This window comes from Podarcis pityusensis (assembly GCF_964106645.2).
Source record: "Podarcis pityusensis genome assembly, chromosome: 3".
NCBI classification, from domain to species: Eukaryota; Metazoa; Chordata; class Lepidosauria; order Squamata; family Lacertidae; genus Podarcis; species Podarcis pityusensis.
In genome coordinates, this window is record NC_138026.1 from 8171768 (window position 1) to 8185745 (window position 13978).

The window sequence follows — 13978 nt, forward strand, 5'->3', positions numbered from 1 at the left end:
CAGTGTCCACATAACCCCACAGTCGTGTTTTGATAGTGAAAATGCACCTTGTTCCTTGTGAGCCCATCCTGGGAGCAATAGGAGATAAGGGAGTTCACCCCAATCAAAACTAATTTTTTTAAAAATTGGAATGGATTCCATGAAGCAGCAAATGTTCATATGCCTTTTGGAACAAATATCTGGAACCAACCAGCTCTAGGTGTACCGGCAACAAGTGGGAGAAATTGTATTTTTTACTTTTAAGCAGCATTACTTATTAAAGTGAATTTCTTGACATTCTAAATTTTGAAGCTACCCATGTGTGTTTTCCCACAGGTACCTAAACTAGCACTTACCAGGTTACCTTCCTAAGGTTTTTTTTATAGTTTTTCCAGACATATTAGACACACGGTTATGTGTTTTATTTACTTTAATCATTGATCCGGTGAATGAAACATTTGTTAGTTCATTTGATCAGGTTTAAAGACAACTGGAAATACCCAACCCATAAATTAAATTAAAATACCAACTGCAGATTTCTCTGTGTTCAACAACCCTAGAAACGTAATTGATATTAACAGTACAATTCTATGCATGGCTACTTTGAAGCAAGCCCCAATGAGTTCAGCAGGACCATACCCCCAGGTAATTGTGTACAGGACTGCAACTAGAGCCATCTTTAGCAGATGCGGCGCTGGGGTGCAAATATCCGCCCAGCGCCCCAAATTACCACAGATGGGGGGGGCGCGAAGCTGCGCACTGCCGGCCATGGGGGGGCCACAACTCTCCCCCATGCCTCTGCAAGACAGCAATCCCCACAGAGGCTTGGGAGGGAAACTGCGTGCCTGCCAGTCATATAGTTGGCAGGGCGCAGCTTCCATCCTAAGCCTCTGCAGGGATCGCTCTCCTCCCGCTGAGGCTTGGGAGGCAAGTTGCATGCCTGCCAGCCATATGGTTGACAGGGCGCAGCTGGCAGGCGTGCAGGGAAAGGGGAAGCCGCCGGCAAAGCTGCGCAGCTCCCCCACTGGCTGGGGTGCCCCTGAGAGGCCGGCGCCCTGGCGCAACGCACCACTAAGCCCTATGGGAAAGACGGCTCTGACTACAACCAAGAGGATCAAGAATAATTATTGCAGGGGGCTGGACTAGATTACTCTTGGGGTCCCTTCCAACTCTACAAATCTATGATTCTATAAAATGATCAATGAAAGACCCTCAGGGGAATGGTGTTGTTGTTTTTATTCACTTTTTCCAATCAGTACAAACACCAAACTAAAAAGACACGTAGCCTCAGGGGAATGGTATTTACCAGGCAGGTTAAGTTTCAGGTTTCTTAAAGTCAGGTTTGTATACACACTTTCCTGATTCTCCACGGTGCAATAGTCACCAATGTGGATATCATGAGGTGTCACAGACCAATGTGGATCTGATGGAGCATGGCTTGCTTACATTATTAACAGTGCAGTGAGTTCCACTGCGTTCAACAGGACTTACTCCCAGGCAACCATCAACTGGGTAACGGATACATTAATAGTATTTAGCCAGTGATATAAATTACATCTTCAAAGATTAGACTTGGGTTTTTATTTTTGCTAAGAGTATCCATGACAGAAAGCAATGCATCGAAGCACCCACACATTCGTCCCTTATCCAATCCAAACCGTCTCCCTTTGTTCGCAACGCTGGTATCTCTTCCTCCAAACTGTTAGCGGAAGAATGGTGGAACAAAACCCAATATTGACTAAGTCACTAGAACTTGGAAACTTTTTGGGTGTACAGAATTTATCATAAAAAAAATAATTAACGAGGATTTTCTTTCTTTCCCAAAGAAGCCCTTTTCATGTTTATAACAACATGAAAATAATTTAGTATCTGAAAATTCCTCTTGTCTCTGTCTACCATTATGTCTACAGTACTGCACATAGTAAGGCAGCAGAAATCCCATTCAAGTCAATGGGATCTCATCAGACTAACTTTGTACACAGCTGTAGCCCAAGCATACATCCACCCAAACTTCCACCAAGATTTCAAGAACAGAAAGAAATAGCCATTGCCTATCTTGTACTTGCATGAAAATATTCTGACCTTAAACAGTGAGAAACTCCATTTTGGCTAAGGTTAGGAGAGAAGTGCTTGAACCTGATGAGGAGATCTGGGCAATATTGTTTCTGGATCTTTATAGCCATTGTCTGGATTCATTACAGCTGAATATACTTCGCTATAGGCTCTGCAGACTAGTTCCGTGGACAGTTTTATTATCTGCTGTCTAAAACAAAACAAAAACACAGTGTTGAGAACAAAATTTGCATACTTCTGCACCTTTGCAGAAATTAGTACAGTCAAACCTCGGATCCCGAACGCCTCCATTTCAGAACTTTTTGGCTCCCGAATGCCGCAAATCCGGAAGTAAGTGTTCCGGTTTTTGAATGTTTTTTGGAAGCTGAACGTCTGATGCAGCTTCCGCTGAGTGCAGGAAGCTCCTGCAACCAATTGCAAGCCATGCCTCGGTTGTCAAACATTAAAACATTAAAATGCAGCCTCATCACAGGAGGAGAAAGGAAAAAAAGAAAGAAGGAGAGGGAATCAAATTGATTCTAAGCCAAAGGCCAGGCGGAATAACTCTGTCTTACAGGCCCTGCAGAAAGAAATCAGATCCTGCAGGGTCCTGGTCTCATGAGGCAGAGTGTTCCACCAGGCTGGAGCCAGTGTCGAAAAAGCCCTGGCTCTGGTTGAGGCTAATCTAACTTCTTTAAGGCCCAGGACCACTAGGGTGTTGCTATTTATGGACCTTAAGGTCCTCCGTGGGGCATACCAGGAGAGGCGGTCCTGTAGGTACGAGGGTCCTAGGCCGTGAAGGGCTTTAAAGGTCAAAACCAGCACCTTAAATCTGACCCTGTACTCCACCGGGAGCCAGTGCAGCAAGAAAAGAACTGGGTGAATATGCTCCCATGGCAGAGACCCCGTGAGGAGCCTCGCTGCAGCATTCTGCACCCGCTGGAGTTTCTGGGACAGCTTCAAGGGCAGCCCCACGTAGAGCGAATTACAGTAGTCAAGCCTGGAGGTGACCGTCGCATGGATCACTGTGGCCTTGTCGGGGCGGGAAAGGTAAGGGACCAACTGATTTGGATCAGAAACTACAACCGAAGAATCAAACCCAAAGCCAAAACGCTTACTTCACAGTAGTACTTAGAAGAAAGTTTATCTGTGGCATTAGCAGCCCATCGGGAGCCGACAAATAACGATCAAACTGGACCTAACGCAAACAGAAGAAGAACAGGCATTAGGCACTAAGCATCTCACCCAATTTTTCTGGAATCAAAAGAGAAGCTTCATAGTGGAACTAATGGCTGTGGCTGGGGTGGTTGACCTTCTCCTCCCTGCCTGCTGTGATCCTTATGAAAACCAGACCCCACCACAAACCTTTATTTACAGGGGTTGGGAGAAGCCCTGAGGTGTTTCAGAGTGATGCGTTGAGCTCCGTGTCTAAATTTGGCACCAAAGGAGAAGGGAAGCAAAGAGGATGGGACTATGGGCAGCTGGAGACGGCTACCTGCTCCACTTGATTTCCATCTATGATGGAGGTCTGAGTTTGAGGGCTAGTCATGCACAAGAGGATGGGAAGCAGGGTTGTGTATCCTAGCCTGTCCTCCCTGTCAGGAGCCCCTCTTCCTTGTGTCTGCTTCTCCCCTGCTCCTTAACCCTAACTCTTAATGCCCATGTGTGCAAGTCTATCATCTATTTAGAGGCTTCCTCAACCTCGGCCCGCCAGATGTTTTGAGACTACAATTCCCATCATCCCTGACCACTGGTTCTGCTATCTAGGGATCATGTTGGCCTACAACATCTGGAGGGCTGAGGTTGAGGAAGCCTGATCTATTTCAGCTGCTCAAATTAAACCAATGCCACCGTTATCAATTACTAGAAACAACTTTTGGACATATTTCAAAATGATACAACAGAACCTTACACCAGAATAGAATTTGCTGAGTACCGTATTTTTTGCTCTATAAGACTCACTTTTTCCCTCCTAAAAAGTAAGGGGGAATGTGTGTGCGTCTTATGGAGTGAATGCAGGCTGCGCAGCTATTCCAGAAGCCAGAACAGCAAGAGGGATCGCTGTGCAACGATCCCTCTTGTTGTTCTGGCTTCTGAGATTCAGAATATTTTTTTTCTTGTTTTCCTCCTCCAAAAACTAGGTGCGTCTTATGGTCTGGTGCGTCTTATAGATCAAAAAATACGGTATCTTTCTTACATGGCCTTACATAAGATACATAAGATACATAAGATACCACTGAATATGCTCGCTTTAGTCAAAGCAATTTTCTGTGCTAAGGGTTTGTGTCAAAAAGACCACACAAATAAACAGCCAACATTCTTTTCGGTTATCTGCACCAACGTGGTGTCTCATTAAAACTTTATGGGATAGTTTAATTTTCATGCAATGTTGCTGTGTATCAGGCCTCTTAGCACAACGAAAATATTGTTCTGAAAAACATCAAAATAAAACCAAAGCGAATGCACAATTTGGCTCAACTTTTGCAAAAAAATAATAAGGAGGGCATACTTCAAGGTTCATTCACAGCCCCATTTATTGATTTGGAGTGGAACAGCTAGAAGAGAGGCAAGTCATTCAGTTCTAAACTTTCTTGAGACTATGAAGATACCCCTATCATCCCCATACCCTAACTGAGCCAAAGCACATGTCATTGGAAAAAAGGATACATTGCTTCCTTGTTTACCCCCACCTCCTCTTGCCCTGGTTTCTATTTAATAATTACTTCCCCCCACCTAAAAAAAATAAATACAGCTACAAATTAAATTCCAGTATCTTACCATTGCAGCTTTTAATGACATGGAATCCATACTGGGTACATTTGCCAAGGGACCCTAAAAACACAGCAATGATAAGCAAATAAATAAATATTTAACCATCACTGTTAATGAGTGCCGTTGGTATGTGTATCTCAAAAAAAAGGCACCTCTGTGCCAAACAGCAAGCCCCTTTTGAAACTGAGGGGGCTTTCAATAGTAGCTTTTCTGCTGTTCAAAGGGCTTGGGGAGGAAAATGATGCCCCAAAGCCCAAAGTAGCACTTTGGTTCTCATCCAGATACAGTAAATGTGTATTTGCAATTCAACGTATTTGATCAGTTGATCAGCGTACCCATGTGATGTATCTTGTACTGATTTTGTGTGCATGAGTGTTTACATTAGACACACTCTCTCTCCCTAAAAATTAAGCATGAGAATATTCTCGAGAATATTTTCTGCTAGAAAATTCTCCGGAGAATTCTCTCCACAAACTGTAAATTCTAATGTAAGAATCAGTTTTACAACCCACATTTAAAAAATCTAGTAAATAATAAGTCAAGCTGTGATATTGCCAGTGTAAGTAATGAATAATGATTTTTTTGATCCAGTTACATTACTGGGCATTGTGTCATTCACCATTGCCAGTTCTGAAATGTGAGCTACAGAATTTTTTTTTTTAAGTTTAAAAAATGCTATTCATTTAATTTGATGAACATTTGAATTCGTATGTATTTGAACTATATGTAATAGCCTTTTTTCTATTTTGGTGTGACCTTATTCTCATTGTAGATATGCTTATTAAAGAACGTACTCATGTAGCGGACCTGAGGTTGTTTTTACATTCCTTTAAAAGCTACATTTCATACATACTCAACATAATTAGAATTCAAAGTTGATGGTAAATATACGGTTAGCGGCAGGCTTAGTGATTAACGTGAGTCATTCACGTTGAATTTTCAATTTCAAGCTTGGTGCAAAAAATCAAAGATGTGAACTCACTGCATTGCCCCGTTGAATAAAAGTATCTGTACAGTTTTTGGTTGTCATCTGAACAAGTTTACCCATGAATAAACATGTATATTAACAAATTATATCATTTCCAATGCATTAAAAGGAATATTCTATTTTAAATGAAAATTCTCTAATATTCTCATTAATCGAGAATATTCTCCAAAAGATTATTGTCGAGAATTTAACATCACTACCCTTGACACATAAGTCAGATTACATCTTAACTGCACCACAACAGTTTTATTTACTCACCGTTTGGAACAAAAGTGGACTATACGCATTTCTCCCCAAAATTATTGCTTACCTGCTCTGGTTTGTGCTGCTGTACAATGTTATAGATGTAAGTCAGGCCCACTCTATTCAATACATAGGAAGCTTGCTCATTTATAAGGGTATCCAAGTGCGCTTCAATCTAAAAGACGGAAGGAAGACATTTCTTACTTATCGGAATGGTAACTGAAGAAACAGCTTGTTGACAAAAGCAATTCGGAAGAAAAGTCACTGAATGCAATGGAAGCATTTTGACTATGTTACGAAATTAAGTGCATTCAAAGCGCATTACATATGGGCCAATAATAATAAAAATAATACAGTAGTCCCTTGGGTTATGTTACCTTCAGATAACGTAACTTTCGGGTTGTGAACGCGTCAAACCCGGAAGTGTGTATACCTCCGAGTTTCGCCGTGCGTGCATGCACAGAAGCACTCTGCGGGCTGCGCATAGAAGCGCTCTATTACGCCACACACGTGCGCAGAAGCGGCGCCTCGTGTTGGGGACTTTTCGGGGTACGTAAGGACTCCCGGAACGAATTAAGTTCGTATCCGGAGGGTCCACTGTAACTTGATCCACCATACTAAAGATTTGGAAGAAACAGAGGTTTCCCTCCATCTGCCCCTACACAGCAGATGAACCAGCTTTCATTGGCTGGTCTGAGTGGCTGCTGCCCATTGGGGAGTCAGAGCAGTGAACGCTCCAATGCATATTCACAACCAACAGGTGGATGGAAGCTACTGCTGGAGGGAAAATGGGGTGGGAAGAGAAAGGTCCTGGATCTGAAACCAGCATAGTAAAGATGCGTTGCCACACCCACCCACCCTCCCAACCTGGTTAGTGCAATTGGCAGGGCTGTGATGCTCCATTAAGTTCTGCCATTGCTGCCCAGGGGTTTAGACTGGCCCCAAGGCAAAAAGCCAAACAACCCCCCCCCCCGGACTCATGATTCAGCTCTCCCGGACAAACCACAGGTTGTCAACCATATGGTAAAGCTTGGATACAGCTCACGGTTTGTCTGGAAAGAGTCAAGCCATGAGCCCTGATCTGGATGAAAATCCAAGCCAAACCATGGTTTTAGGCTCAGGGTAGCATGGTTTCAAAATGACCAGGGAGGAGTTAAAGAGGCTGCAATCTCCTCACATGGAGCCCATGCTTGTTGTGCTAAGCCATTGGTAGGCAAACTAAGGCCCGGGGGCTGGATCTGGTCCAATTGCCTTCTAACTGCCGTCCGCGGACGATCCGGGAATCAGCATGTTTTTACATGAGTAGAATGTGTGCTTTTAAAAAAAATGCATCTCTGGGTTATATGTGGGGAATAGGAATTCGTTCATTTCCCCCCCAAAAAAATATAGTCTGGCCCCCCACAAGGTCTGAGGGACAGTGGACCGGCCCCCTGCTGAAAACGTTTGCTGACCCTTGCTGCTAAGCCATGTTTTGGCTTACTGTTATATGCAAAGTAGGCCAAATAGGATTTATTTTGTGATGAGTTGCAAACAGATGGAGGACTGGCACATACATCACCTTTCCCCCCTCCCATATGGGCATAATCCACCTCCAGAACCATACATACCCATTTGATAATTTCAATCTGTTTTCGCATTTTAACTTTTCAAAGTACGATAGTAAATATTTCTTGATTTTCTTGTTTTATCTTTTGTAAACTGCTTTTGAGATTTTTATTTTTATTTTACAATCAAGTACTGTACGAATTTAATTAAATAAATAAAAATAACCTCACTCAGATTTTGAACAGGAGTACCATCTCCCAAAAAGGATGGAATTTGGGAACAGTACTGAGACCTATCCATTCTGAAGGAAATCAGCCCTGAGTGCTCACTGGAAGGACAGATCCTGAAGCTGAGGCTCCAATACTTTGGCCACCTCATGAGAAGAGAAGACTCCCTGGAAAAGACCCTGATGTTGGGAAAGATGGAGGGCACAAGGAGAAGGGGACGACAGAGGACGAGATGGTTGGATAGTGTTCTCGAAGCTACCAGCATGAGTTTGACCAAAATGCGGGAGGCAGTGGAAGACAGGAGTGCCTGGTGTGCTCTGATCCAGGGGGTCACGAAGAGTCGGACACGACTAAACGACTAAAGAACAACAACTGAGACTAATCCATCCAATCCACTTTCGCAATAAGGGTGCATTTGGAGAACGGCGTCTCACTCCGTTTGTTCATACATAATATGCATTGCCCATCGAAACAAAGCGTATCAAGGCTCTAGGAGGGGCAGCTGCTATAAATAGGATTTGGCAAATTTAAATGCATGGAGAAGATAGTCTGGTGAACTCTGCATCTCAAGCATCACTTCTCAACCCTGTACAATGATGCCTGATTGTACCTGTCTATCATTTTGCTAAGCTCCACTGGATCCCTGCCTCATCAGGACTTTATCAGAAAAAACTAGGAAATGCAAAAAATCAGCTAACCCTAACATTAAGAGGGAGGGCATTTAAAAATAACGATTCTAACACAGAGGAAAAATATACGTAGTTTGTATGTGTTGTCTTTCCTTCATGCAAAGAAAAAAAAGGAGCTTGTGTTGCAAGGCATGGGTGAAGCATTTACCTGCTTCACTACTGCTGTTTTGTCTTAGGTAAAGGTAAAGTGACCCCTGACCATTAGGTCCAGTCGTGGCCGACTCTGGGGTTGCGGCGCTCATCTCGCTTTATTGGCCGAGGGAGCCGGCATACAGCTTCCAGATCATGTGGCCAGCATGACTAAGCCGCTTCTGGTGAACCAGAGCAGGGCACGGAAACACCGTTTTCCTTCCCACCAGAGCGGTACCTATTTATCTACTTGCACTTTGACGTGCTTTCAAACCGCTAGGTTGGCAGGAGCAGGGACCAAGCAACAGGAGCTCACGCCGTCGCGGGGATTCGAACTGCCAACTTTCCGATCGTCAAGCCCAAGGCTCAGTGGTTTAGACCACAGCGCCACCCGCGTCCCTCTGTTTTGTTGTAGCTTCCCGTAAATTACGTTTCTGTGGTTGTACACATCTGTATGTTGACTTTACATACAAAGCTGTGAAGATATACACATTTTGAGGAGCTTGTTTCACATTTACCGTATTTTTCCATCTATAAGACACTCCCAGGTATATGGACCCCCCCCCTTATTTTTAGAGACTCAATTTTAAGAAAATGAGGGGAGATGGACCAAAGTTGTTGAGCTTTTCCCCCCACCTCCGCGGGCAGGAAACGCTACCTAGGTCAGGGGAAGTTGCGCTCCCCCCAGCCAGCCAGTTGGTGAGAGCGCAACTTCCTCCATGCTGCTGCGTGCGGGAAACAATCTAGGGAGTGTTTCCCGCTCGCTGCGGCATCAGGGGAAGTTGCGCTCCCGCCAACTGGCTGGCCGGCAAGCGCGCCGCTTCTCCCCCACCCCCATGCCACTATCTGTGTATTGGACAATCCCAGTTTTCTTACATGATCTTTGAGTCAAAAAATCCTTGTCTAATACAGTGGTACCTCAGGTTACATACGCTTCAGCTTACAGACTCCGCTAACCTAGAAATATTACCTCGGGTTAAGAACTTTGTTATGGATGAGAACAGAAATTGCATGGTGGCAGAGGGAGGCCCCATTAGCTAAAGTGGTGCTTCAGGTTAAGAACAGTTTCAGGTTAAGAACAGACCTCCAGAACGAATTAAGTTCTTAACCTGAGGTACCACTGTACACAGAAACATACGGCATTCCCTGTTAATGTTTAATAGCAAAGGAAACATCGGGAGGTTGACTGGACGTTTACCTGGTACTGTAACATTTCTAGCCGTTTATCTGTGAATTCAAACAGAGCCAGCGTTGTCTTCATCATATGAAGCGAATTCACCATGAAAGTTGCCATGTCAGCAGACCCCAAGTTACTGGCAGACACAGTACACATCTGCAACAGGGGATCCAGCACACAAGAGAGAACCTAAGAGGAAGAAGAGCGTGCAAAAAATGCTGTAACTGGTGAGAATTCTTATCCATTCCCCTTTCTCTACATCTCCCAAAGCGGAGTAATGAGGCTGAAACAGGGGGAACAGCATTTGCCTCCGAAAGGAGCTTCAGGCGCTACAAAGAAGCATTGCCAGCCACTTGCGCTGTCTACCGCACAGTCAGCTGGCTTGTTAAAAGTCTGAAAAGGATGTTGCACAGGGAAGTTGCGCAAGTCATTGCCACCCCGATGCAGATGCAACAGCTTAGGCAATTGGTGATACTTGCTTATGATGTCCAAACCTTGCTCTGAGAAAAAGGCAGGTTCGAATTACAAGGAAGATGGATATTTAAACCAAACGTTCCAACAGCTTCCTATCAGGAGAAGCACAGCAACAAGGCAGGCTGCAGCTCCCTGGTTTTCAATGCAACACGCAACAAGCAACTGTCTGGGGTGCCTTGCGTAGTGGACATCCAAGCTCAGGGTCACGTCACAGGGCCACAGAATAAAGCTGAGACTGCTCAGAAGAGAAACAGCGAAGATGAGACTTCCGGGGTGGCGCCACCGGCAATGGCGGACTCCCTCTGAACTGGAGGGACTAGCTCCGCGGAAAACAGGTCTTTTCCGCTACGGCGAAGCGGGGACCCACTTAAAAATCACAGGCGGATGAAGCCTGTGACCATGGGACTCGGCGGGCACCTTTAGCGCCCCCCCAACCCGCTAAGGAACCCACTAACGGGCTCCGAAGTGAAGAGGGGGAAGTGGCGCGGTGCTGTGAGTCAACTGCTATTTCCGTGGAGCAAAGCCGCATAGCTGTTGCCGGAGAGCGCTGCCTTTTTCCTGGGACAATTTGGACTTTAAAATAAGCACCCATGAGTACTTAGACTTTGAACAATTGGACATCAAATAAGGACTTGCGAGTAGGAAAGAATCAGGACTTTAAAAATTTACTTGAATTTGGTACGGAACGGGAAGGTCTAAACAGGAAGTCATCCTTCCGTTCTTCTGTAAACAGAATAAAGCAAAGGCAATTTAAATTAGAGCTCAGGAAATCGCTTTTAAAAGATTGGATTTCACCATTTAAAATTGTGGAACCCCCCTTCGACAGCAGGAGAAGGGGGGGATCTTTTTGGACTGTTTAAAGTGACTTTAAAGTGAAGTAACTTTCCTCCGTCCTGATCCTGGAGCGGGCTGTCAGGACTGACGTGTGAAGTTCATTAACCAAAGACAAGTGTTTTTGACAGATGGCTAAAAGAAGAGAAACCTAGTGATTCCACTGTTCCCTTTCGCATTTTAAAGGATTATATATGGACAAAGTATCTTAAAAAAGGAAACTTTGTTGCAAGAATGAATAGAAGTCTTCCCCCTAGAGGGAGTCTGTGAAATTGTAACTGTGAAACTGTAACTAACTCCAGGGAGTCGACAGCTGTTACAGATTACAACCGTGGGAACAAGTATCTGACCTTGTAGGATAATGTATTCAGAAGCCTTGTTGTATGCTCTCTATAAAACAAACGACCTACTGGAACAATTACACGAGAAGGTGAATTGGATGGCAACTTCGACTAGAAATTTTGAACAGGCAGTGGGAAACTTTGAACAGACAGTGGGAAAATACGTGGAGCCCACTCAGGATTTAAATCAGGAGTGTGTCTTGACAGAACAGGAGTTTTTGACATTAAATCAGGAGTGTGTTTTGACAGAACAGGCCCAACAGGAATATGATTTTTTGGATTTGACAAATGAACTTGGAAAAAGCCATATCTGGAAAGGAAAAGTTTGGCTTGGTTTGGAAATGGGGGGCTGGATTGACCCCCCTATGCTGGGATGTTTGGACTTTTCAAATATGGCAACGGGCCGTGAGATGTTTGGGACTGTGGGGGCTCTCAATTTTGGAGGGCCTTTGAAACATGCTTTTAAATACTACATGGAATTCATTGTTGAACATGGAAAAGGGGCTGATCTGTTGAGAAGGGTTAAAAACATTGTCAAGCTGGAGTTACCACGAGCAGGAGACAAGGGAAAATACAGTTACAAATATGAAAAAGAGCCGCGGAAGGGTCATGGAAGAGACTTGAGGGCCTCGGACATAAGGTTGCCAGGTTAATGGGCTAGAATGACGGGAATAAGGACTGACAAAACCCGGAACCAGGAGGAAGGGACGCTGGATGAAGATTGGATCTGTTTATACCTCTTTTTTCTACTATTAGAACTGTTTTATAAAATTGATGAATGATAGGAAAATGTTGGAATGAAAATACTTGGCTTTAGCAAAGATGTTTAAAGAATTATGAAAGAATATTATGATTATGAGAAGTTGGTAAGGATAAGATTTAAGTTTTAAGTGTTAAGGTTTATTTTATTATAGAAAAATAAGGTCAAGGATTTGCTGGGATAATTAATAACTAGGATACAAAGAAAGGGAGGAGGAGGAGGTCTAAGAAAGAAGGTAATGACAGTTAAGGATTTGAAAATAATGAATTTGTTTTTAAATGTTTTTAAAGTTTTGTGATTTTTGCATTTTTCTTTTTTTCTGTCATTTTTTCTCATTTGGAATTTTTTCGTATATGGTGGGAAGGGGTTGGTTTTTTTCTGTTTTTTTCTATTTTGTCAATTATTTTTATCCTTTGTACTCTCTTCTGCCTCTATTTTATTTTTACTCTTTTTTGTAATATTTTGAAAATCTCAATAAATATCTTTTTTTAAAAAAAAGAGAGAAACAGCGAAGATGGCGCTTAAAATGAGGTAAACAGGAAAAGGTAAGGCCTGAGGTCAAGGGATAGCCAGCAAGGAGAAGACCTTCCCTGTGCAAAAACAGAGAATAATTGAGAGAGGAGGAGTCTTCAGCACTCAATGAGGTGAGGTGGGGGCTAGGTCACATGATCTACCCATGTGACATTGTTAGACATCTCTGCTGCCAAACATAAAACAATGTTTTCTCTCGCAGGAGAGCCCCAGACACAACTGCAGGAGCTGCTCACCACTGTCTATTCTTGATCCTGATCTACGCAAAATAATTCCACTTCTGCTATAATTAGAAACTGCCACGGATCCAGCAGTGTTTCTCCTCTTTTTCCATTGGGAAACCTAGCGTGGAATTTAATTGTCCGAATCACGGTTTCTGTCATCCCATCCCCCCAAAGCCCTTCCCTCAAGTTGCTGTGGCTCCTTGCAATTTCAACCAAATTTACCTGCCCAAAGTCAGCTTGGCGGGTATCCAAAGGAATGACGCAAGAGTCGTGCGATGCTAGAACCTCCCGCAGCAGAGCCAGGGTCTGAGTCAGTGCAGAGCTTGGGCCAAGATCCGCAGGCGGCAGTTCAACCTACAAAACAAATGACAACTTATTACTAAACTGAACACCCCAGAGGACAGGATCACACTTCAAAACGACCTTGACAGATTAGAGAACTGGGCCAAAACAAACAAGATGAATTTTAACAGGGAGAAATGTAAAGTATTGCACTTGGGCAAAAAAAAATAATGAGAGGCACAAATACAAGATGGGGGACACCTGGCTTGAGAGCAGTACATGTGAAAAGGATCTAGGAGTCTTGGTTGACCACAAACTTGACATGAGCCAACAGTGTGACGCGGCAGCTAAAAAAGCCAATGCAATTCTGGGCTGCATCAATAGGAGTATAGCATCTAGATCAAGGGAAGTAATAGTGCCACTGTATTCTGCTCTGGTCAGACCTCACCTGGAGTACTGTGTCCAGTTCTGGGCACCACAGTTCAAGAAGGACACTGACAAACTGGAACGTGTCCAGAGGAGGGCAACCAAAATGGTCAAAGGCCTGGAAACGATGCCTTGTGAGGAACGGCTAAGGGAGCTGGGCATGTTTAGCCTGGAGAAGAGGAGGTTAAGGGGTGATATGATAGCCATGTTCAAATATATAAAAGGATGTCACATAGAGGAGGGAGAAAGGTTGTTTTCTGCTGCTCCAGAGAAGCGGACACGGAGCAATGGATCCAAACTACAAGAAA

General features: G+C 43.9%; 1 protein-coding gene and 1 long non-coding RNA gene across 3 annotated transcripts in view; one reads left to right on the forward strand and one right to left on the reverse strand.

The window, feature by feature from the left end:
* COG6 (component of oligomeric golgi complex 6) overlaps positions 1 to 13978 on the reverse strand; it is a 35452-nt gene that overhangs the window by 722 nt on the left and 20752 nt on the right. The window contains exons 14-19 of one of the 2 annotated variants that reach the window (XM_080999131.1): positions 13185 to 13316; positions 9823 to 9990; positions 6102 to 6209; positions 4810 to 4863; positions 3150 to 3229; positions 2062 to 2242 (exon numbers count right to left, since the gene is read on the reverse strand). In XM_080999131.1, coding sequence (XP_080855257.1) covers positions 2095 to 2242; positions 3150 to 3229; positions 4810 to 4863; positions 6102 to 6209; positions 9823 to 9990; positions 13185 to 13316 — 690 coding nt within the window. In that variant the 3' untranslated portion in view covers positions 2062 to 2094. Of the gene's footprint in view, positions 1 to 391; positions 2243 to 3149; positions 3230 to 4809; positions 4864 to 6101; positions 6210 to 9822; positions 9991 to 13184; positions 13317 to 13978 lie in introns of those variants that run through there. The other variant, XM_080999132.1, reaches the window with a different exon arrangement.
* Positions 3237 to 13978, forward strand: part of LOC308473752 — a 77019-nt gene continuing 66277 nt past the window's right edge. Inside the window, exon 1 of the long non-coding RNA XR_013984283.1 lies at positions 3237 to 4215. This is a non-coding gene — a long non-coding RNA (uncharacterized lncRNA). The remainder of the gene's footprint in view (positions 4216 to 13978) is intronic.